A 23707-nucleotide genomic window follows, 5' to 3' on the forward strand; every position below is an offset into this window, starting at 1 on the left:
GACAAACATTGATTTACAGGCTATGAAATCTATGATAAATTTGCAACTCAATTGTATACAATATGTAATAGGGGGTCCCTGGCTTCATCTGTCTCTCTGCGAGTGGGTCTTTGGCCTGAAAAACATTGAAGACCCCTGGACTCTCAGTTTAGCTTGATTCTGAAAAGCCCACTATAAGGCTACAGAGACGTTTGAGTTGACTAGTGGCTTTTCTTTTGTCCAGAGAACCCCAAGTCTGGTGTGGGGAGAGTCGTGCTTCCCGTGGCCATCATCATCACCCCCCCACCCCCCCCATGCTGAACATAACAGCCAGGCCCCTCTATCTTGCAGCAGCCACTGAAGGAAGACGGGCGGTTTTGTGTCACTACAAAGAACATTGGTGACAACGAAGGTAAGTTTAAAGTTAATGTTATTTATATAGCACTTCTCAGAGAGATCTCATAAAGTGCTTCACATATAGCCTGAAAGGCTCTGTCTGTCACCTTTTGTTTTTTAATTTGGTACGGGGAATGACAAGCAGACCCTGTTCAGCAGCCCTTTTTTGGTCCTACTGGGCACATGATGATGTTGTAGCAGGTCAATTACATTTTCCCAGGGCCTTTTCCACAGTGCTCAACTCAGGAGGATGGCATCACCCTTCGTGCCTGTCCCCATGCCCTTGGGCAGGACCTTGTCCGGGGGCAGCAGCAAGCTACGGCGGGCGCAGCGAGCTTCGTCACTAGGCAGCGTGTCCAGGAGCTCCGATTCTCTTTCTCCATCCAGGTAGGTCTGTCACAATTGTTACATAATCGCCTGATTGGTATCTGTCATTGTCAGTTAGTGGTGGGAAGAAACATTAATTTCAGTGAACGAACGATTTTGTTCATGTTCACGGCAATGAGCCGTTCAAATGATTCGTTCACGTTCACCGTTCAATAGCGCTATTGTCTAGTGAAAAACAACTCAACCGCACCGCTGTCTGTCCGGTCACGTGAACAGCCCGCCCTCCCGTCCTGTGTACGGGGGGAGGGGACGGGGGGCACGAACGAAAGCGTGAACGAAACAGTTTCAGGAAGTGAACTAGTTTGTTCTTATTCACGGCAATGAACTAGTTCTTTTGAACAAATCGATCATGAACGACCCATCACTATTGTCAGTCATGTCTTTGTATATTGAAGTTATTTGCCATATCTGCTCTGTACAGTTTTTGTTTACAAACTCTAAACAGACATTTATGTTCCAATCTTCAATACCAAAAACAGTTATTTGCATGACAATCAATCGTCAAGTAAAATGTCATGATCGTGATGACAGCCCCTGTCTCCATCCAGGGAGGGTCGGGGAGGAAGGGGTGGCCGCCGAGGCGAGGGGTCCCACCACCAGCACCAGCCGCGGTGCCCGGAGAGAGGTGGCGGGAGCCGGACCCCGTCCCCTCTCCAGAGTCCAGTGACCCGGGCCAGGGTGAACGGGGCTCTGGAGGCCTCGGTGGAATATTCCAGTTGCCCCCCCCGCCGCGCCACGCCAGACTCTCTGGAGGGCCAGTGTGACGAGGAGAGGCCCATCACGCCCACGCTGTTGGGCTATGAGGTCATGGAGGAGAGGGCCAAGTTCACGGTATGAGACACGGGTGTAAAAAAAAAAAGGCGTTTTATTTCTGGTATTTTATAGCGCAGCTTAACGATCTACAAGCTCACGTGAGCTTGTAGATACGCTATTTTTGGCAAAGTGATTTGGTGGAGAGGGAAAACGGAGCGTGCCATGTAAAGTTGTGACATAGGTCTGAGTTACAAAGTATAAAGGGTTAACCCATTCAATCCGGGAACGCATCTACAAATGTCTTCTAAATCCTAACCGGTTTCTGAAAAACCTATGTTGCTATTATCAGTGGTGCTGCCTCAAACGTTTGCATGTCAAGGACCCCCAAAATTATATGTATTTGGTCGTGGACCCCCATCTCAAAATATGTAGTTCAAGAGACCCCCAGAAGCAAAGATTTGAGTAACAAATGTTCGCTTTAAATATATATATATATTCAAAAACGTGAATTTCTTTTTTTTGATTTTTCAAAAATAGCAGATCTACAAGCTCATCTGCTATTTTTGAATAGCCAAAGTATAAAATAATGGTTATAGCTCAAATCTAGCAGTGCAGCTCCGTAGTGAAGTTGTACTGTATGAACTATATCTCGTATCGGCTAAATCACAATGTAATCTCACAGATGTCCTCTGTGAGGCTGTCAACATTGGACGGGTCACGGATTTCCTCTACATGTTTAACAACAAAGTTATTGTTTAGCGATTCAGCATGTTATTGAAAACGATATGCTAAATTGCTAAAATTAAAAATTACAATGACATCTTACCTGGCTGTTTGTGAGTGTTTACTACTATTGGTTCTGAAATGTGATGTTTTTACACCATTGCTGTTTTATGCCAATGTTTTTTCAATCCTGTAGCACTTAGAGATTTGTGACAAATGTGTAGTCCTTAAAGGGTAAGACCACTTTGGTAGAGGTTTGGGTTGTGTAGTTACCTTGCCATGATGTAACTCCAAAGGTGGGCAAGAAATCAAAAATAATTGCTCCATTGATTAGAAATTGATAATTAAAAAATATGCTCCTCATTGACTTACATTGTACGGTAAAACAGCTCTCAAAGTCACTCTTTTAGCACATAAATGAACACAAACAAAGCTGATTCAGACAATATAGAACATCACCAAACCCAGTACTGTTAGTTTTTTTTATAAAAATGTCAACTTCCTGTTGATTTTACTATTTGAAGATCTGGATCCGGATCCGCCGATCCAGTCCAGGTTTTCTACTTATAAAAAATGGCAAAATCAACAGGAAGTTGAAATTTTTATTTAAAAAAAAAACAGTACTGGGTTTGGTGATGTTCTATATTGTCTGAATCAACTTTGTTTGCATTCGTATAGGTGCTAAAAGAGTGACTTTGAGAGCTGTTTCACCGTACAATGTAAGTCAATGAGGAGCATATTTTGAATTATCAATTTCTAATCAATGGAGCAATTATTTTTTATTTCTTGTCCACCTTTGGAGTTACATCATGACGAGGTAACTACACAACCCAAACCTCTACCAAAGTGGTCTTACCCTTTAACAAATAAATATACCGGTATGATTATTATTGTTATCAAGTAGAGCAATAGGTCGGTTTGTTTTGGTTCGCCACCAGTGTAGCACAGTGGTTCTCAACCTTTTCAGCCCGCGACCCCCCCAAAAAAAATCTATATTTGAACTGGGGACCCCCCACCCTGACAAGCACTTGGAACTGTTGAGTTACAATTAGTTTGATATGAGATACATATTGTGAAAATAGACGATCTACAATCTCAGCTATTTTAAAAATTGTTGCCTCTTATATTTTGACAATTTGGCCAATATTTGTTTTTATAGTTTAGTTGATTACTCTTGATGCAGTAATGGTCTCTTTTTTTGGGTACAGTATTGGGTATTATAAGTCCTTAAATTGTCACTTTACTGTCATCTGGGGACCGCTCCAAAATCATGTGTGGACAGCCCTGGGGGTCCCGACTCCATAGGTTGAGAACCATTGGTGTAGGAGATGAATTCTGATATGTGGGAGGATTTGAGCAACTGGGGCATGAGACAGGATTTGGAGCTCTGTGTACTGTCGAGGCTCTTTGTTCGCCCCCTCCATTATGTATTGTCACATACTGTACAATAACACACACACACACACACACACACACACACACACACACACACACACACACACACACACACACACACACACACACACACACACACACACACACACACACACACACACACACACACACACACACACACACACATAGGATTTCACATTAGCAGTGAACATGACCAAGGGCGCTGTTGGAGAGCTAGAATTCAGTTGCTGCTGTTGGGTCCAGGACAACTGGCAGAAAAAGACTTGCTCGCTGCATAAAATGTTAAGGAAAACTCCTCAGACAGAGACTAAAGAAAATTGTATTTATTATTGCGAACGCAGCGGAAGGAGGTGCACCGAAGGCGCGCCTCCGCGCAAGTGGAGCTTACTATGAAGACGTGCTCGGCTTGTGTGTCTCTCTGCGTCTCTGTGTGCACTATTGTGTGCACTGCCTGTGTGCAGCCAAGTAAATGTCCAATATAGACGTACCATACATCAAATGAAAGGTCTTTGAAAACTGAACACACCTGTCAAGGTTGCGTTTAAGCCCGCCCCTTCCCCCGGAAGCCACGCCCCGGAGAAGGCTCCTAAAAACTCCCCATTGAAACCCCATGTTAAATGAAAAGTGCCCGAATCGCTCCGAAACTTTTTCTACCCCCACTAAGTGGGGGTCTACGAACAAATACTTCGGGCTCGGATTTTGGCTCGGATTTTTCTAAGATGCTCCTTTTAACGCACTTTTTTTTGGTATTTCTTTTATTGGTTACTTTTTCTTTAAATACATTTTTTTCATAAATTTTTTTTTGTTTGTGTTCGCTTCCCGCGTTCGCGTGTCTTACTTGTATTTTTATATGCTCATAAAGTCAAGGACGTGAACAGTTTAGTACCAGCCAGCCAGGCTGTGTGAGATGCAAACAGTAACAGGAAGCCAGAGCATATAAAATGATCAGAAATGATTGTGCAAACTGAATTATTATATGGTCTGCCTGTTTTTGACTTCTATAACACGATGTGCTGCTACACTGGGCTGCGTTGTGTAGACAAGACTGGTGATTAAATAGGAGACCGCTACTATAATTCTATAGAGAACGGGCATAGGTACGTCACAGGTTACGTCACTCCGTTAACTCCGCCCACTTTGGCCGCCATTGTACTAAAGCTTGTTTGGTCGCGCTGGTACCCTTGAGTTAACTCTATGGCTGGTACACCACTCTGTAGTCAGCAAGCAGCAAGTGTAGACGGTGTACAATGTACATGATCTTCCATCTCTCTACTATCTATCTGGTCACGCTGGTACATCCTGGTACATCACTCTGTAGTCCTGTGCTCATAGTTCAGCAAGCAGCAAGTGTAGACGGTGTACATTATCTTCCATCTCTCTTCTATCTATATCTAACTTGTATAATCTCTAACACATATGCTTCTGTGCTCAAACAAGCATGACAGCACACAATAAAAATATAAACATGTTGTGTTGATGAGACCGAGTGTGGATGAGAATCAGCGTTGCCATGTCGGCTAATTATAAGCGTTGCGGGTTGCGTTTTTTTGTGTGGCTTATTTATAAAGTGTTCTTGCTTATTTAGGCTTGCTTCCAATTTTTTTTTATTTATTTAAACCAGTGGTTTTCAAATATTTTCATGAAAATGTTCTGTGCCAGGGAGCATTTGTGTTGTTAGAATGTTAAAAAAAAAAAAAAAGTATTCTTTATTTTATTGCAAGAGTTTATTTTAAATAGCCTATGTACAAGCTCACGTGAGCTTGTAGATCGGCTATTTTCAAGTAGCTGATGTCACTAAGCCACTTCTTTTGGGCTTGTTTTCATAGACCTGGTTGCTTATTTCTCTCGCAAAATCTGGCAACACAGGTTCCGTTCAGTTCACTTACTAGCTCAATGATTAATGAATGAACAGTATAATAATAATAATAATAATAATAATACTTCGCTAATAATATCAATAATAATATATAAATAATCAGTACTCAAGATGACTATATTTTATTTTAGGTTCAGGTGAACCAGTCTATGAAATGAATGATTGTGACTCTGACTGGGCACACTGTCATTACATGATCTGGGGCACAGATGTAATGGAATTTTTTCCAGGTAGCGTGCCTTTGCATCCGCGTTCAGCTTCTCTCTGTATGGTATGTCTCTGTCACGCATTGTGTGTGTATGTGTTGTAGACTTTACACAGACTGTGTGTTCAGGAGACGTTGTGAGTAGCTGTCAATGCTGTTGTTGATACGGCCAGCTGTTGATACGACCCTATATAAAATGGCCGCCGAAATACGTCACTGGTAGCTAGGCTCCTCCTCGACTCCTCCCTATGCCCGAAGTCTATTAATAACGATTATTCGAATACTCGACCACGACCCAAAAAAGTAATGTTTTGGGGGGGATTTGTTTGGGTGAAATTGTTTAGTTTTTTCATCAAATGACCATCCTAGGTTACAATATAAGCATTGCATTGGCCTATAAACTGGTTTTCAGAAATAAACAAAGACAGTAGCATGTGCATCCTTTAACACATTCCATGCCAGAGTTTAATCTCATAATGTACTCACCAGTGCCAGCGTTTTATTGTTGTTTTTTTGTTTTTATCATGTCGCCACAGACCTCGCTAAATAAGTTAAAAGTGCGCGTTCATTTGGTTCTAAACACACAGCGGATCCGTGAGAAACGTCCAGCGAAAACAGTTTCCAAATGCGAGCCGCCATCTTGAAGCTACAGCCGATACACGCTAAACAGTGATCAGCGAGGAGAAAAACAACAAACCGAGAAAATCGAGTTTTAAACAGGATCCCAGACAGGAAGCGGATACGATCGAAAAAACCGGAACCCGAATAATTCCGTTTCCGACCGAAAACCGGAAACGGAAATGGATCAAAAAAAATCGGAAAGTGCACCTTGGGCGATTAACATGGGAATCGGCGGTTCGCGTAGATCTACGCGACTGGCACGCTGCGGCTTTAAATAGGTTCGCGTAGATCTACGCGATTGGCATTCAATGTGTTAACATTATTCTAACTATACCATTACATACGTGGTGAAAAGAAAAATAGGTTTTTCACACTTTTAGAGCATACCCATGGTCATAATGAGGACATAATATATATAAATATATGAAACATTCAAACCTATCGAATTGTAAAACTTCATTTAATCTCTCTCTCTCTCTCTCTCTCTGTCTCTGTGCTGTGGTTTGTGCTGAGAAACAAGGTCAAATGAATGATTTATACTTGATATATTATACAGAAACAATGCATTTATTGTGTACTTGTGATTACAGTACTGCATGTTATTTTGTCTCCTATTTCCTGCTCATTGTGCGCTGCCAGATAACACTAGGAGTAGGTTTTACACTTGACTCCCACAGGAGGCTTTGCATTGCCATGATGCTTGTTCCAACTCTTTTCAGTCCTTTTCGGGCCCAGAACTACACATTGAATGAATTCAAAAGCATGTTCTCTAATGATCTCTTGGTTGTCTGCCCTTTCACTGACTCGCATATTTCTGTCAACATATTGCAGTGATTCAACGGTATTGAATTGACCTGAAATGATCTACTGTAGGGGCTGTGGTTCCCAAACGTTTTAGCTCGATACCAGTTTCTTTTCTAATGTATTTATTTATTCATGAAATCCTTTTGATTTTTTTTTTTAATTCATTAAACTTTTTGTTTTGTTTTAGGAATATTGAATTAAAAACATTTTTCATCATTTAAAATAGAATGTAGGAAAACGAAAAATAAAGGGATATTTACTCACAAATGGGTCACGGTCTGCCCAGTCTGTGTTGAAGTGTAAGCTGTATATACACCACCAAATGCATGCTGTGAAAAGTGTTCATTAAAAACAAATAAATAGATTTCTGTTTACTTCAATCCATTGGGGTCCCAATGTTTTTTGTTTTGTTTTCCATAACACTTTTTAATTGTCATTTTTCCCCTCGTAAACAGTCTTTTTTTTATTGGTTCTTGCATTTAAACATTATTATGGCAAAAAAAACAGTAGCTGCCAACAACAGTTATTTGTTTATGCTTGTTAATCTGTGTTGTTCCCCAATCAGCATCATTTAGCACAGCGATTCTCAACCTGTGGGCCAGGCCCCACTGGTGGGCCGCAAGGGTATTGCATGCATGTGGTAATTGGTAATTGGCAAACACTAACATTATAATAATATTTCAATTAAATCTTTATTTCAGACCCAAGGGAGATCCCTATCACAATAAAAACACAATACAATAGTATAACATTAATATAATATATATATATATAATTTGAAACCTTGAAAAAACCTTGTGTTTGCGTGTGTGTGTGTGTGTGTGTGTGTGTGTGTGTGTGTGTGTGTGTGTCTGCTGTAGGTATACAAGATCCTGGTCAGAAAGACTCAGGACGAGAGCTGGGTTGTGTTCAGAAGATACGCAGACTTCTCCAGACTCAACGACAAGGTGTGGGATTGTGTGCATGCGTACGCACAGTGACACTCGTTAAGTGTTGTATGCATAATACTTCCATCACATCCCCTGTCCTTCATCTATGGCAGTGGTTTTCAACCCTTTTCAATATCAAGGTCCATTATTTATCCGGCATTTGAGCCACGGAACCACCGTTTGAGGAGATTTAGCCCAAAACGTAGAATATTTTGTTATCGTTGCATAAGATTTTGTCCACAATTCCATGCTGTATTGATGCGGTACCATAGGAGAGATAACAGGCAAACGATGATCAAAATAACTATTCTTTAATTAAGAAATGCAGATGTTTAACAATAATTTAACTCTTGAGAGAGTAAAATGAAACCAAATGGACCCGTAAGGGTCCATTTGGTTTCATTTTACACTCTCAAAAGTTAAAGACCTATAAGGGTCTATTTGGTTACCAACTCTCCACCATTTAGCCGGGGACCACTGGTTGAGAACCACTGATCTATGGAGACCCTTGATAACATTGTGTACCTAAAGGCCAGCGGAAACTCAGTCACACCTAGCGCTGTCACCATCATGAAATGTTACTTGACGATTAATTGCCACACAAATGATTGTGATTAACAATTTAAATGTATTTTGGGCATTGAACATTGGAAAATTATGACTAGAAATTGTATTTCTGTCTGCCTTTTAGGCTTTGTAAACTAAACAATGCACAGGCAGATATGACAAATAACTTGAATAATACAGTATAATTAAAAAAAAACTGCGTTTGTAAACTGTAAACGCTCTTTAGCCTCTGCATTTTTCCCATTGGTTTTTGGTATGCATTGTGGAAGCCATTGTAGAGCTGCACAAAGAGCCACTGTTTTCTCTCAAAACAGCCCACGGGGCCGAGCCAGCTGGAGGAATGGCTCTCTGATGATAGAGGAGGGCTACGTTTGGGTCTTCAGAAAGAATGCATGTTGTTGCTGTCGGGTGGGAAACCTCACATGTCCAAAAATATTAAAGTTTTCGGCATCCAAATTCAAAATTAGCAGACGCGATGCGTTTTGAGCAATTCTTTGCTACTTTATTCACAATGTTTTGGTCGCATAGATTATCATCGGGCATCATGATGTCTGATTAAGCCATTCAATCCGGGAACGCATCTGTGTCATTTTAGATTTCTTTGGCTATTACATTTTTTTGTTGTTGAAAAATCGTGAACATTTGTGCAAATCTGAATATATATATATATTTTTAAAGTGAACATTTGTAAAATATTTTGTTCCAGGGACCTCCAGAAGCAAATATTTGAGTTACAAATGTTTGCTTAAAAAGATTTGCACAAATGTTCAAGATTTTTCAAAAATAGCAGATCTACAAGCTCGTAGCATGGCTTGTATATCTGGTATTTTTGAATTGCCAAAGTATAAAATAATGGTTATAGCTCAATTCTAAAATGACACAGATGCGTTTCCGGATTGAATGGGTTGCTTTTGTGTTACACTGTAGTATGACGAAGTAGGGCTCTACTTATGAAAAAAACATAAGTTAAAATATGGAGATAAGAGGTTTCGGCCCGACAGCAACGATGTGAAGCAGACGCGCCGTGATCAACAGCCCGTGATGGTATGAGGCTGATTATTTCTGACGAACTGCGAAAATCATGACAAGGCAACTAGGATTTTCGAGGAACTACCCCTTGAGCACATGCAAATCAAGACGACAACAAAGCCATTTTGGTGGGCCTGCTGACAGGCGCTCGCAGTTACAGTATTGTTTACGGGAAACAAAGTATTAGGACATGTCATTATCGCGAAACACATGCAGGAACAGGTGGCGCACAAGTCTAAACATGCACAGTAGCCCCGGGCTATTTTATGCAAGGACATGACAGAAGACAGGAACACCCTGTCATTACTAGTACTGGTCTGAATGCAAGTGAAACAGACTGTGTGGAGTTTGCATGTTCTACCCGTGTCCCCTAGGGTAGGTACCCTCACAAAAACATGCAGTAATCCTGGTCTCTATACTGCCTCCCCCTGGTCAGCCGGGGCGCCTGATGGAGGGGAAAGGAACATGGTTGGAATAACCAGACATGCAAAAGTGTCACTTTTCAGCTACAGTCACCTTTTTGAACCCAAATAGGGCAATTGTGTGACACCTGACCCGAAAGAAAACGACATGTTGTCACCTTTTTCACCTCGGGGCTGTTTGCATGCCTGAATAACGTGTTCCTTCCACGCGCTACGTCCAACCGGGGAAACCCCCCCCCCCTGTCGGGTGATAAGAAGGCTTGTTAGCTCTCATGCATTGAAGGAGGCATGAGCTCGGCTCTGGGCTCTCCCTAGGCTGGCAGAGGGAGTGTAGCGTCCAGGATTACTTAGACAATTGGCACTGGGTGAAAAAAATGGGGTTGCAAAATCGTGGGATAAGAATGTTTTGAAAAAAAAGAAACAGACAGGCTGTCATTAACGGCACATGATGATAATGATGATGATTATTATTTAGGATGCACTGTGAAAATCAACTGGATTTCGAGGAACTCCCCCTGGAGCCGTGGTTCCCCAAACCCTGGGCTGTGACCCATTTTGGACCCCATGGGTCGCGAGTAAATGTCCTATACATTTTGTTTTTAATTATTATTATTTCAAAAGATTTCCTAAAAAATCATATTTTTTTTCATGAATTGAAAACCGCTATCAGCTATTTTCACTACCTCGGGTTCCAGGGAGACATCAAATTTCTCTTCAGCTAAAAGGTTTGGGAGCCGCTGCCCTAGAGCACATGCAAACAATTAAACAACAAAGCCATGTTGCAGCTAGGTGTGACGACATTAAAAAGACACTTTCAGTTACGGTATTGTTTATGGCAAATAAAAGGTTATTAGGAAACGTCATTAACTCGAAAGGCAGCAGCAGAGGAACAGGTGGAACAAGTCTAAACGCACAGTAGCTCCAGGCTAGCAGAATGCAAGTGCCTGACAGAGGAGAGGAACACCCAGTGTTAAAGCAGTGGTCTGGAGACACAGGGTGTGGACGTCCTGTTTCTCCGTTCCTGTGGCTTTTCCATGGTTGAAAGGAAACCGATCCGGTCTCAGTTAATGGACCTTTGCCACCAATATGAGATGTAACTTGAGACCTTTGTCGGTAACACCTCCAACTGTTTTGGAGAGAGCACTATACAGAATATGAGTATGTGAACTATAGTTTTTGTTCTAAAACCCTAGCACACAGACATAGTAAGTAAGTAAGTAAGTAGGTCTATACCCGTTTCAATGCGCTGGGGCCCCTAGGAGATGGATTGCTGAGGTGGAGCGCAACACCTACTATCAGCTCCCAGTGCTTACCATATGACTTGCCGCACCCAAGCCGTGCTACTCATACACTGAGTTGGCGGTGCATGGGATCGAACTAATGACTTCTGGCCCGGACGCAGACATGGATGAGATTGCTTTAGATGGGATTGTCTTTCCTGTCAACACTGACAAAGATGAGAACGGACATGGTTAAAGCTGCACACATTTTCCACGTACATGAAAACCACTGACATGGCACTTGTCCGTAGACAGTCCAAATGTCAGGGCAGCATCAATAAATACCATAACCATCGACACCTCCGTGCCGTGGTGCTGCCAGTAATGGCTAGGCCTGTCACAGGTATTATTTACATTATCGCCTAATGGCAATTAGTTGAGATAATCGCAATTATTCTGCATAATCGTCATGATCGTTTCCATGTTGAAAAATATTCATACATTTTCCCAAATTAGATCTTGCAAATAGATCGCCTATTTCCTCTTATTTTCATGTCAAATATGTCATTCATTTCTTTATATGTTTAAGTTATTTTTCATATCTGGCCCTGTGCAAGTTTTGTTTACAAAGCCTAAAAGACAAACAGAAATGTAATGTTCCAATGTCCAAAACACAATTAAATTGTTCAATCGCAATTATTTGTATGACAATTAATCGTCAAGTAACATTTCATGATCGTGACAGCCCTAGTAGTAATGGGCTTGCGCTAAATGTTAAGTAGGTGTTTTAGACCTTGTCTGAGACGGCTCTCTCTCTCTCTCTGCAGTCCATCGTGACCACCGTTAATTCATGCACTACCAAGTATGAGAACATTTCAACACTTTTAATCACAACCTCCTGCTGAGCATACGACTCTTGTTCATTGCCACTCGCCACGGTGTGAAACTGTGAAAAATGCCCCATAAATTGCTCTGGCCAAATCTCATGAAGTTTATGACAAGTGCGTGACAAAGAGGTTTTTAAGGACTTGGTGCGATTATACTGCTGAAAGATTTTCACTTTAGTAAATCTGGTTAAAATGTAGTTAAAAAGACTCAGATTGCACCCATGCAGGCCCACCAGTTAATGCTCCTTGCATACTGTACCATACGGCAGGATAAAAGTGGCTAAAATTGGGATACATCGGCAAAAAAGTCAAATATAGGCTGTTACAGTACAGTATATTGGAGGATTGTTTCCCAAGAAACTGGCTTTTTCATGTTTCAACTACCTTTTGCAAGCCCCTGACAATCTCAATTGTCAGAGAGTAAAAGTTATGCAGGTTAGGTGGTACCAGCTCAGTAGCCTTGCGGTAGTGTTGGAGAGTTCAATCCCCCGGCCAGGTCATGCCTTTAAGACTATAAAAATGGGACCCGATGCCTCCCTGCTTGGCACTCAGCATAAAGGGTTGGATTGGGGGGTAAGTCCCTGTGACATACTAGCATCATGCCCACGGGATGTACTTCAAGCCGCCTCGTGCCTACAGAAACAGGAGATATGCTCCTGCCCTATGGGCCACATGACTTGGCAAGGCTTACTTGGGTTAGCCAGGTCACCCATACTGTATACGTATATGCTTCGTTTTAAGCATAAATGCCAAACTTGTTTCCTGTCAGTTGAGGAAATCACAAAGTCCACGTTTGTCCCGTGTCAGCTGGCTCTGACATTTTGTCTGACTGTGTGTGTGTGTGTGTGTGTGTGTGTGTGTGTGTGTGTGTGTGTGTGTGTGTGTGTGTGTGGTTCTAGCTGAAGGAGATGTTCCCAGGTTTCCGTCTGTCGCTGCCTCCTAAGCGCTGGTTCAAAGACAACTATGACCTGGACTTCCTAGAGGACAGACAGCTGGGTCTGCAGGCCTTCCTCCAGAACCTGGTCGCACACAAGGACATTGCCAACAGGTACATACCGTAGTCCACGTGTAAATGTACTAGTGACGTTGTCAGTCACAAACCTTGTATCTCCAAATTGCTACTTTTTATCTGGGTTTTTTTCGGCATTTAATGCTCTACTAAAGTAGTCGTGAAAATTGCCGATCTACAAGCTCACAATATGCATCCCCCTGCAATTTTTGTGAGCTTGTAGATATGCTTTTTTCACTATTTCTGGAAAGTTCTGGTTCATTGCCTGAACATTTATGGTTCCCACTCGACAGATATGTTTTTGTAAATGTCCCAGTGTGTGTGTGTGTGTGTGTGTGTGTGTGTGTGTGTGTTTGTGTGCATGTATTACTATACTTGCTAGGGCCAAATTCTCCCACAAGTACAGTATAATAAAAATGTTATGGTTAAAAAAATATGTGTGTGTGTGTGTGTTGGTTAGAGAGACTGATTGTGTTTGAACTCCTCTGTCAGGCAATGGTTCCACTCAGGACTTTTGAAGTCCTGAGTGGAATTTCGGGCCTGATCCCTGTTATCTTTCATTACCGTTGCCTTGTGCCTGCAGGCATGAGTGCACACACTCAAACACTTTAGAACTAGGTTTGGGAACCGGAACCGGTTCCAACACATTTGCATCAACAGATCCCGTGCTAACAATTCCCAGATTTTTCACTTGCTCTTTAAAAAAGTCTGTATTCTTCCTTTGTTATTCCCCTTGACAGCCTGGCAGTGAGAGAGTTCCTCTGTCTAGATGATCCACCTGGTCCTTTCGACAGTCTTGAGGAGAGCCGGGTAAGCGTGTGTGTGTGCGTGCGTAGGATTTTGTAAATATCACCCACCCCTATTCAGAGTTGAATGAGCACTCAATATGAGGTGTTTTGAGGTTTTTGTAACAACACCAGTACATTGGCAAAGTTGTCCTCTGTTCACTCCCCTGGCCCTCTCACCTCTCTTCTCTGTCTCCACTTTCCCTTCTCTCTCTCACACTCAGTTTTTTCTTTCTCCTCCTGTTCCACCTCCCCATCCCACTCTGACACACACACTCTCTCTCTCTCTCTCTCTCTCTCCCCAGGCGTTCTGTGAGACTCTGGAGGAGAGCAACTACCGTCTCCAGAAGGAGGTGTTGGAGAAACAGAAGGAGATCGTGTCTCTCAGAAGGAGGCTGGAGGAGCGGGATCAAGCCATACTGCTGCTGGAGAGACACTTCAAGTCAGCACACACACACACACACACACACACACACACACACACACACACACACACACACACACACACACATTATACTGTATGTACACTTACACACACATAAACACCTACTGTACAATAGAGGTTTTCACAGATGTAAAACGTTGAAATGGAGCCGTGGCTTTGTTACCAAACCCTATGTGCATAAAGTATGTATTTGTTTAACCACTCTATACATAGTAAACTAATACTTGACCCTACTAACGCTAACCTGCTCTGTACTTGATCCACTCTTTTCCCCCTCTACACCAAATGTATTCACCAAAATTAGCCGATCTACTGTACAAGCTCACAGTATAAATTGTATACACACACACACACACACACACACACACACACACACACACACACACACACACACACACACACACACACACACACACACACACATACCATGCAGGGTAAATATGTGCTTTTATACACACATGCGATACAGTGCTGATGTGACTGTGTTACCAGCCACTTATCTTTCTCTCTCTCTCTGTATGTATGTGTGTGTCCCAGTGGAGAGTGTGTGAGTCCGTTGTCTCCATGTGTTCTGTCGGCTCAGGGCAGTGAGAGCAGTGTGGACGTTGATGTGGAGTCGTCCACTGCAGAGGCTGACCAGGACATGGCTGCAGAGGACGGGTAACGCATAGCACTAACACACACACACACACACACACACACACACACACACACACACACACACACACACACACACACACACACACACACACACACACACACACACACACACACACACACACACACACACGTCAATGCATCTGGCTATGTGGATTCTGTGGAAAGGGAGTAGAAGATAACTCTCCAGTGCAAGGGCTGTCAGAAATTAGTCCATCGGAGATGCAGTGGAGTAAAAGGCAGCCTGCAAGCAGAACATGCAAGTGTCAGCGGTTCAGGGGAGCAGTTCCACAGGCAGATGCAGTTGAGCAAGAGAGGCTTGTAGTAGATAGGGAGACGTATGCGGTGGGGTGGGGGGGGGGGGGGTCTAGCGGTGACTGCAATTGGTACAACGTGGTTGGAAGATGCTGAACATCTTCTTAACATCCAAAGCCCCATCCCTGAAGATGAAAGGCCAAGTGTACTCAGCCTGCGTCATTGACGTATGGAAGTGAGACAGCATGAAGAGATGAGGGATGATTAGATGGATGCGCGGCGTGTCACAGAGGGAGAGAAGGAAGCTGAGACAGAGGAAGGGAACGGAGGCCGTAGTGGATGTGGAGAGGAGAGGCAAACTGCGACGGTACAGACACGTAGAAAGAGAACGACCGGGTGAAGAAAGTAATGTCGATTAACTTGGAGGGGACTAGATCCACTGGCCTGCCCGGGAAGACCTGGCAGACGGCCGTGTTGGCTGATATGAAAGCACGCGGTATCGACCATGAGGTTGCCACGGACCGTTGCCGGTGGAAGAAAGCCATAGCGAGGATCCAGTCTGCGTTCACACACAATACACAGTGAAGCACACGTACATGTGTGCATACATAATGCATCACTGACCCACTTTCATGTGCACCATGTCATGATGTATGTCTGTGCTTTCCCACAATAAATCACACCACCCTCGTATTAAGCTAAAAGCTCCTTGTAAAAGAAAAGAGTGAATATCCTCATGTGAGCAGGACGTATCCCAGAGGTTGAGAGCAGCATTGTGCGACCTGCACAATGATTGGTAACACCTGTTAAGCTAAAAGCTCCTTGTAAAGCAAAGAAAAAAGTGAATATCCTCATGTGAGCAGGATGTATCCCAGAGGTTGAGAGGAGCATTGTGCGACCTGCACAATGATTGGTAACACCTGTTAAAGCGGCCCAATTTCTTGCAATATGGCTGCTTTGCATAGAGCCCATTGTTATTCACATGATTAATCTTGGAATTTATAAACAGTATGTGGGATATTTTTTTATATACAGCAGTTCTGTTTTCATAGAAGTCTTGTCATATTGAGCTGTGTATGTGCTGTGTATGTGAGGATGCTTTATCAACCCCAGTCTCTTTAGAAGTAATCCAATCACATTAGAGGGGTTATTGATGGCCAGGCAGTGCATACATGGCTCCATGGACCGTGGCCAAACCACATATAAGAGTGCTGCTGCATTTCATTGCTTTTTTTTTTTTTTTTTTTTTTTTTTTTTATTATATTTTTATTGGGTTTTTAACATTTTCCACATACAGCAACTGACATGGACATACTTTTAACAAACATGACAAACATGGTCAAACAAACAAGGGGGGGGGGGGGGGGGGTCCTCCAATTCCATTGTTCATCAACATCATCAGTTTACAGCGAAAAACAAAAAAAGCATAGCATAGCCAGGCACTTAGGACAGGTCACAACACTCCATATAGCTCATAGTCACATTTAAGCATCGGCATAATCGTCATTGTCCTATCTAAGGGGAGGATTCCGGCCCACAGTACATTGGCCTTTTAGAAGGATCCGAGAGATTTCGGCGGGGAAGTAGTCTATTAGTGGGGCCCACAATTTCAGAAACGAGGCTTCATTGCCTCTGTGTACTGCACACAGTCTTTCGTGGGGGAGTACACCAAAGATCTCTTTATACCAAAGTTGTATGGTAGGGGGCTTATCCTTGATCCAATTGATTAAAATGCATTTACGAGCTAATAATAAGAATTTGTCAAGTAACTTAAATTGTGGGGGTGTCAGATTAATCTCTTTGGAAGGGAGTCCCAGAATGAAGGCTCCCGGATCCTTCTTTATCCTAACCCCAAAGATGCCACTTAACTCTTGTGCCACGGAGCCCCAAAACCTAGATATCCACTTACATTCCCAAAAGTAGTGGTAGTAGGTTCCAAGATCTGTGTGACATTTAGAGCACAAAGGAGATCTTGAACGGTCCATTTTGTTTAGTAACACAGGTGTGATGTGCAGCCTGTGAAATATTTTATATTGTGTTTCTCTTAATCTATTACAGGTGAACACATTTTTAACAGAATCAATGGCCTCTTGCCAGTCGTCCTCGATATATACATTGTTAAAATCGCTCTCCCACTTGTGGATGGATTGTACCTCCAGGGAGTCCAGCGAGTACAACAAGGAATAGAAGGAGGAGATAAAATGTGATACATCACCACGTTTGCATAGGAGGTCCTCCACTTTGCTATATAGGGATCCAGTTTGTGGGGGCAAACGTAATGTGTTAATATAGTGACGTATTTGCAAAAAACCAAAAAAATGTTCCCTTGGGAGATTGAATTGCGTCTGTAATTGCTGAAACGACATCAAAACACCATCTTTGAATAAATCACCCAGTACTCTAAGCCCTCGAGAATGCCAGGTCTTGAAGATTGCCGAGCTAAATCCTGGGCCAAATTCATGATTACTAGAAATGGGTGTTAGCAGTGACCTTAGGTCTCCTCTGCCTGCATAGGTGTTAATCTGTCGCCATATTCTGATAGAAGTATAGATAATTGGGTTTCCTCGTATCTCTCTGTGGATTTTATCTTTATTACCAGTTACAAGGGCCCATAGTGAATTTGGTGAGCAGCCCCACGAGTCCACACAGTTCTTATTGTGTAAATAGGCTTGGAGCCATTCCCAAATGAAGCGAGCATGACAGGCCCAGTTATAGAAAAGTATATTTGGCATGGCCAAGCCAGCTCTGCTCGTTGGCAACTGCAAAATTTTAAACTTTTGCCTAGGTCTTTTTCCATGCCAGATAAACTTAGAAAAGGCCTTCTCCAGATCTCTGACATCTTTTTTTGATACCCATAAAGGAAGCATCTGTAAAGGGTATAAGAGGCGGGGAAGAGTATTCATTTTTATTAGACTTGTTCGTCCCAGAAATGATAATGGGAGGTCATGCCACCGTTCCAAGTCCCTCTTAACCTCCCTAATGACCGGGGCCAGGTTCAGGCGTGCCAGATCCTTTAAATTGGGGGAAACTTTGATGCCAAGATACGTAAATCCAGAGGTGGTCCATTTGAAGGGAAAGTTAATTGGGATGTCTGACTTGGTCAGAGTACCCAATGGCATAGCTTCAGATTTACTTTGGTTAATTTTGTAGCCCGAGATAGCGGCAAAGTCTTTTATGATTGAGAGGACGGTTGGCACCGACCTCTTCGGAGAGGACAAAAACAGTATAATGTCATCTGCGTATAAAGCTATTTTATGGGGGGTACCCCCATTCGAAAATGAGACCCCCTCCACATCGTGATGGGACCGTATAGCCTCGGCAAGCGGTTCGAGCGCGACGGCAAATAGTAATGGACTTATGGGGTCCCCTTGCCTTGTGCCTCTAGCCAGGGGAAAAGGCTCGGAGCAAGTACCATTGGTAAGGACACGAGCGACAGGTGAGTGGTAGATAGTTTGTATCCATTTAAGGAAATTTCCTCCAAGTCCATACCTCTCCATAACATCAAACAGGTACCGCCATTCAACTCTATCAAATGCTTTCTGGGCATCAAGCGACACTGCTAGTACTTTACGTTTCATCTGATAAGAGTGCTGTATAACATTCAACAATCGCCTTACATTAGTAACCGAGTGTCGGCCTTGTATAAAGCCAGACTGATCTGGATTTATTATAAGAGGCATCAGTCCCTCAATCCTCCTTGCAAGCAATTTGGAGAGTATTTTACTATCCACTGCTATTAAGCTAATGGGCCTATAGGAACCACACATATCAGCTGGTTTCTCCTTTTTAAGTATGAGAGAGATATTAGCTAGGTTCAGGGTTTGGGGGAGACTGCCCCTCTGAAATGAGTCAGCATACATCTCTCTCAGAGGGCCTACTATGATCTTGCTCATTTTTTTGTAAAATTCTGGTCCGTAACCGTCTGGGCCTGGGGCCTTGCCCCCTTTAAGGGTTTTTATTGCTTCGAGTACTTCTTCCTCTGTAATAACTTTACAAATGGATTCTCTATGTTCCTCTGACAGTGTTGGGAACGTTATCTTATCGAGAAAGTCTTTCCTTTGCTGATCCGAGGTCCCGCACTCCGATGAGTATAACTTTTGGTAGAAAGATTTCATAACTCTATTTATATCCTTAGAAGTATGATGGCTGATATCATTGTCATCTTTAAGGGAGGATATAATATTAGAGTTTTGTTTACCTTTAGCAAGGCTAGCCAGGAGCCTGCCGGGTTTATTTCCTGATTCATAGAGCCGATGCTTTGCAGTAAAGATTGTGGACTCTGCTTCCCTTGTCAGTATTTGATCTAGAGCTGAACGGGCGGCATCTAACTGTTTCCCCACATTATTAGAGGGTAAGAGCTTGAATTCTGTTTCAAATTTTGCAATCAATTTTTCAAGTTCTAATTGGTTTCTGAGCGCCTCTTTCCGTTGGGCCGATGTATACGAGATTATAGAGCCTCGAAGATAAGCCTTGGCTGCTTCCCACAATGTGGAGGGGTTCATGCCGGGGGTCTTATTTACTGAGAAGAAGAACTTCCATTCTTTAGTGATATATTCCAGAAATGGGGGGCTGCTCATCAAAGAGGGGTTCAGACGCCAGTGTCTACATGCGGGGTCCCTGTATGGAGGGTGAACAGTCAAACTTACTGGACAGTGATCGGAGAGCGTCTGTGCGCCAATAGTGCACTCTTTAGACCTGTCCAATATCATTCTGGACGTCAAAAAATAATCTAATCTGGAGAAAACTTTGTGGGGTCGGGAGAAAAAGGTGAAGTCTCTCTCTCTTGGGTTGAGTACTCTCCAAACATCGAATAGTTCCAAATCTTTACACAATTCTGTAAGTCTAGCACTCTTGCGAGATGGAGTAGGTCGTGGAGTTGAGAGGTCGGCATTTGAGTTAGGGGTCGAGTTAAAGTCTCCACCGATAATGGTATAATTAATTGAAAATGAGGAGATTGCAGACAGTAATTTGGAATAAAAGGAGGCCTCAAAGACATTAGGAGCGTATACACAACCCAAGAGGATATGTTCACCGTAAAGGTAACCTGAAAGCAAGACATATCTCCCTTCATCATCAGAGACAACCTTATCCACGGTGAATGGGAGACTCTTATGTAAGAGGATGACCACACCGCGGCTTTTTGTGTTATATGAAGAGTAATGTGCCTGGCCTACCCAGTTTCGCCTTAATTTCATATGCTCTAATTGAGACAGGTGGGTTTCCTGTAAAAAGGCAATTTGACACTTTTCTTTTTTCAGAAATGACAGGATTTTTTGGCGCTTAACCACATTATTTATGCCTTTAACATTAAGGGATATAATCTTAAGGTCACTCATGTCCAAATAGTGCTAAAATGGTACGTAATATGTTGCATGAGTATACCCAGAGAGCATACTGAAGCTATTGTGAGCAGTTCCTTAAATGGCTGCGATAAGGTTGAGATGATGGACGGAGGGGGAGAGGGGAAAAAAACATACAACAAAATAACCCTAATGTCTTGAATAGACGGGTTACACACAAAACACCTAACGCTCATCCCTAATGGATGAGCTAACATGTCTATTATTGCTCCAGTGAAGCTGAGAGGGGTTCTGCAAAGGGAGAGTAAGAGGCCCGTCCTCAGAGTGAAGAAATCACTAATAAGAACAGCCTCTCTCTCCACACGCACCCCCCCCACCCCCATTCCGAGAAACAAAGTGGTAGTAAATTGTTGTGAAACCCAATATTAGTAGTACTGATGCTTCATTCCTTATATTCATTCCCGGGTGCAAGGTCATTAAGCCATCAACAGTATGACTAATATACCTGGTGTGTACCCCAAACCATTATTATTATTCTCCCCTTGTTTTTTTTGTTTTTGTTTTTTTATTAGCCACTATACAATGACCCCATGACCCATTTATTGTTGTAGCTTGAATTGTCTAAGCAATAGTGGGGAGTAGGCAGAAACAAACAACAGAGGGAGGGGAAACTTTTTTCCCCCTTTTTTTTAAAGAGAGAAAAAAAAAAAACCTGGTGGGAAGTGATGAAATAGGTAAATCGTAATATTAACCCAGTGTTTAGTGACTAGGGGTAATACTGAGGTCAGGAGTGATTAAACCATTATTCCTATATGCCCCCAATCAGATATTAAAATTTAAATTGAGGCTGAGAGGAAAAAATGTATATACATATATATGTATATACACACATACATACACATATGTATATACACACACACATGTACATACACATATACATACACACACACATACACAATTAACATAAAAGGAATACACTTTGTGCAATATGATGACTATTCATTCCCGGGTACCAGGTCATTAAACCATAAAGAAAAAGAGTGGCCAATATACGTGGTGTATGCTCTGAACCCTTATTATTATTATTCTCCCTTTGTTTTTGTTTCCCCTCCCCTTCTCCATTAACTACTATACAGTGACCCCATGACCTATTTACTTTTGTAACTTGGATTATCAAAGCAAAAATGGGGAATAGGCAGCAGAACACAGAGGAGGAGAGAGGATTCAAAAAACGGGGGGAAAAAATTACCTGGTGGGAAATGAGAAAATGGCTAAATCACAATATTAACCCAATGTTTAGTAACAGGGGGTAATATTAAGATCAGATACAGAGTGATTAAACCACCATTCATATAAGCCCTAAATCAAATACATTTTTAATTGAGGCAAAAAAAATATGTATATAATTAATATAACAAATGAAAATAGACCTTGTGCAGTATGACCCAGCTTAGGTTTTTAACTTTGACATCATGATATTAGACCGATGTTTGGGTGGCTATGATGGAAGTACAGAAGTCATATCACTGGGACATACCTGCTATGTGCATTAAGACCTCTAGTGTAAAATAGAAATAATAAAATAAAGTAAATAAAACAGACTGGGGAGGTGAGGGCCGGGGATGTTGGGGGAAATAAATAACCACAATGGTAAATCACCAAACAACTGATTCATGGTCAAACTTCTAATCTTCTATTGACTGGCAAGGCTGCAATATTACAGCGTTACAGCAGTAAGTGACCTGTGGGCATCTCAACTGCTGTAGTATGAGTGCCCTGTTAGGCATCTTAACCACTATAATATGGTGAGGGGGGAAAGAGAGAGAGGCGGGAGAGAAAGAGAGAGAAAAAAAAAAAAAAAAAAGGGAAAACGTCCTTATATAAGTAATGAGAGCAGCTGAACAGTTCAAATGCAAAACAAAAGTCCTTTAATATAAACGTAATCACCTACATACCAGTATGATGTGAAGCACCGCTGGGGGGAGAATAAAAAGAAAATAATTAACCAAGAGGAAAAAAAAAGAGAGAGAGAAGAAAGTCCTTAGTCCGTTCCGTTTATCCGTTCCGTGTGACGTCGGGGGGGGGGGGGGGCGCTCTAGCATTTCATTGCTAACGCACGCAGTCTGACGCACATACGTATATCCCCAGCAAAGACTCATTTGTCTTTCAATTCTAGGGAAAGGTCCATGTACTTTGTAATCTTAACAAATGTAACATTTCAAGCCATTTGTCGTCTTATTGATTACATGTGGTGTGCCTCAGGGCTCAATTCTTGGGGACAATGCTGTTTTCTTTATTATTTAGTTGTCAACTCTCTCTCACACTGATATGCTGATGTTACTGTTGTTGTGTTGGTTTGTTCAGTTATTTGATGGCTATCTAGTCGACGTTAAGAAGTGAATATAGACAAACCGACACTGGTATAATTCTTATTGACTGTTGTGTTGTTGCTGCCATAGCAACATGCAATATTATTTTGAGAAACAAACAATATTTCATTGCACCCATTTATTGATTATCGTATCGTCTTATCTCCATATGTTAACTTTTCATGTGTTTCCGTAAATTAATGCCCTACGTCGTCATACAAAAATAGCAGATCTACGAGCTCAAAACGTGTTGCGATGTGACACATTTTGAGCTTAAAGATCTGCTACAATTGGTCATTATTTTGGCTGACCTTTTTGTTTAGTTTTTATAACCGTTGACCTGTTTTCCCCCTCATATTCCACAGCACCATTATCCCAATGTGAACTAGAAGGCCTGGTAATAAGTGAGGTACTGCACACATCAGCTGTACTGGTTAAACCTCTGACATACTTGTAGTCTTGTACACATCTCATCGTATCTCACACTGTTTTTCTGACTGTGTCTGGTGGTAGCAGCAAGGCTGTATAGTAGAATACATTACACACATGGTGATGGTGATGTATCAGGGCAGGGCTGGGTTCACTTCACCTTCGCCATTCATCCAAATCGGGAATATTTTGAAATATTATTTATTGATGGGGTTCCACGGGTCACCATCGAAATGAGGGACAA

The 23707-nt window shown here is 42.3% G+C and overlaps 1 protein-coding gene across 2 annotated transcripts in view; it reads left to right on the forward strand.

Moving 5' to 3' along the window:
• Positions 1–614: 614 nt before the first annotated feature.
• The window catches only part of LOC308077513 (sorting nexin-16-like), a 28484-nt gene continuing 5391 nt past the window's right edge, over positions 615–23707 (forward strand). The window contains exons 1-8 of one of the 2 annotated variants that reach the window (XM_080418255.1): positions 615–762; positions 1311–1593; positions 8021–8107; positions 13114–13262; positions 13964–14033; positions 14314–14450; positions 14991–15113; positions 23400–23443. In XM_080418255.1, the coding sequence (XP_080274381.1) occupies positions 626–762; positions 1311–1593; positions 8021–8107; positions 13114–13262; positions 13964–14033; positions 14314–14450; positions 14991–15113; positions 23400–23418 (1005 nt within the window). In that variant the 5' untranslated portion in view covers positions 615–625 and the 3' untranslated portion in view covers positions 23419–23443. The remainder of the gene's footprint in view (positions 763–1310; positions 1594–8020; positions 8108–13113; positions 13263–13963; positions 14034–14313; positions 14451–14990; positions 15114–23399; positions 23444–23707) is intronic. The other variant, XM_080418256.1, reaches the window with a different exon arrangement.

The sequence above is a fragment of the Gymnoscopelus braueri genome (assembly GCF_963280865.1).
Source record: "Gymnoscopelus braueri genome assembly, chromosome: 21".
In the NCBI taxonomy this organism is placed as follows: domain Eukaryota; kingdom Metazoa; phylum Chordata; class Actinopteri; order Myctophiformes; family Myctophidae; genus Gymnoscopelus; species Gymnoscopelus braueri.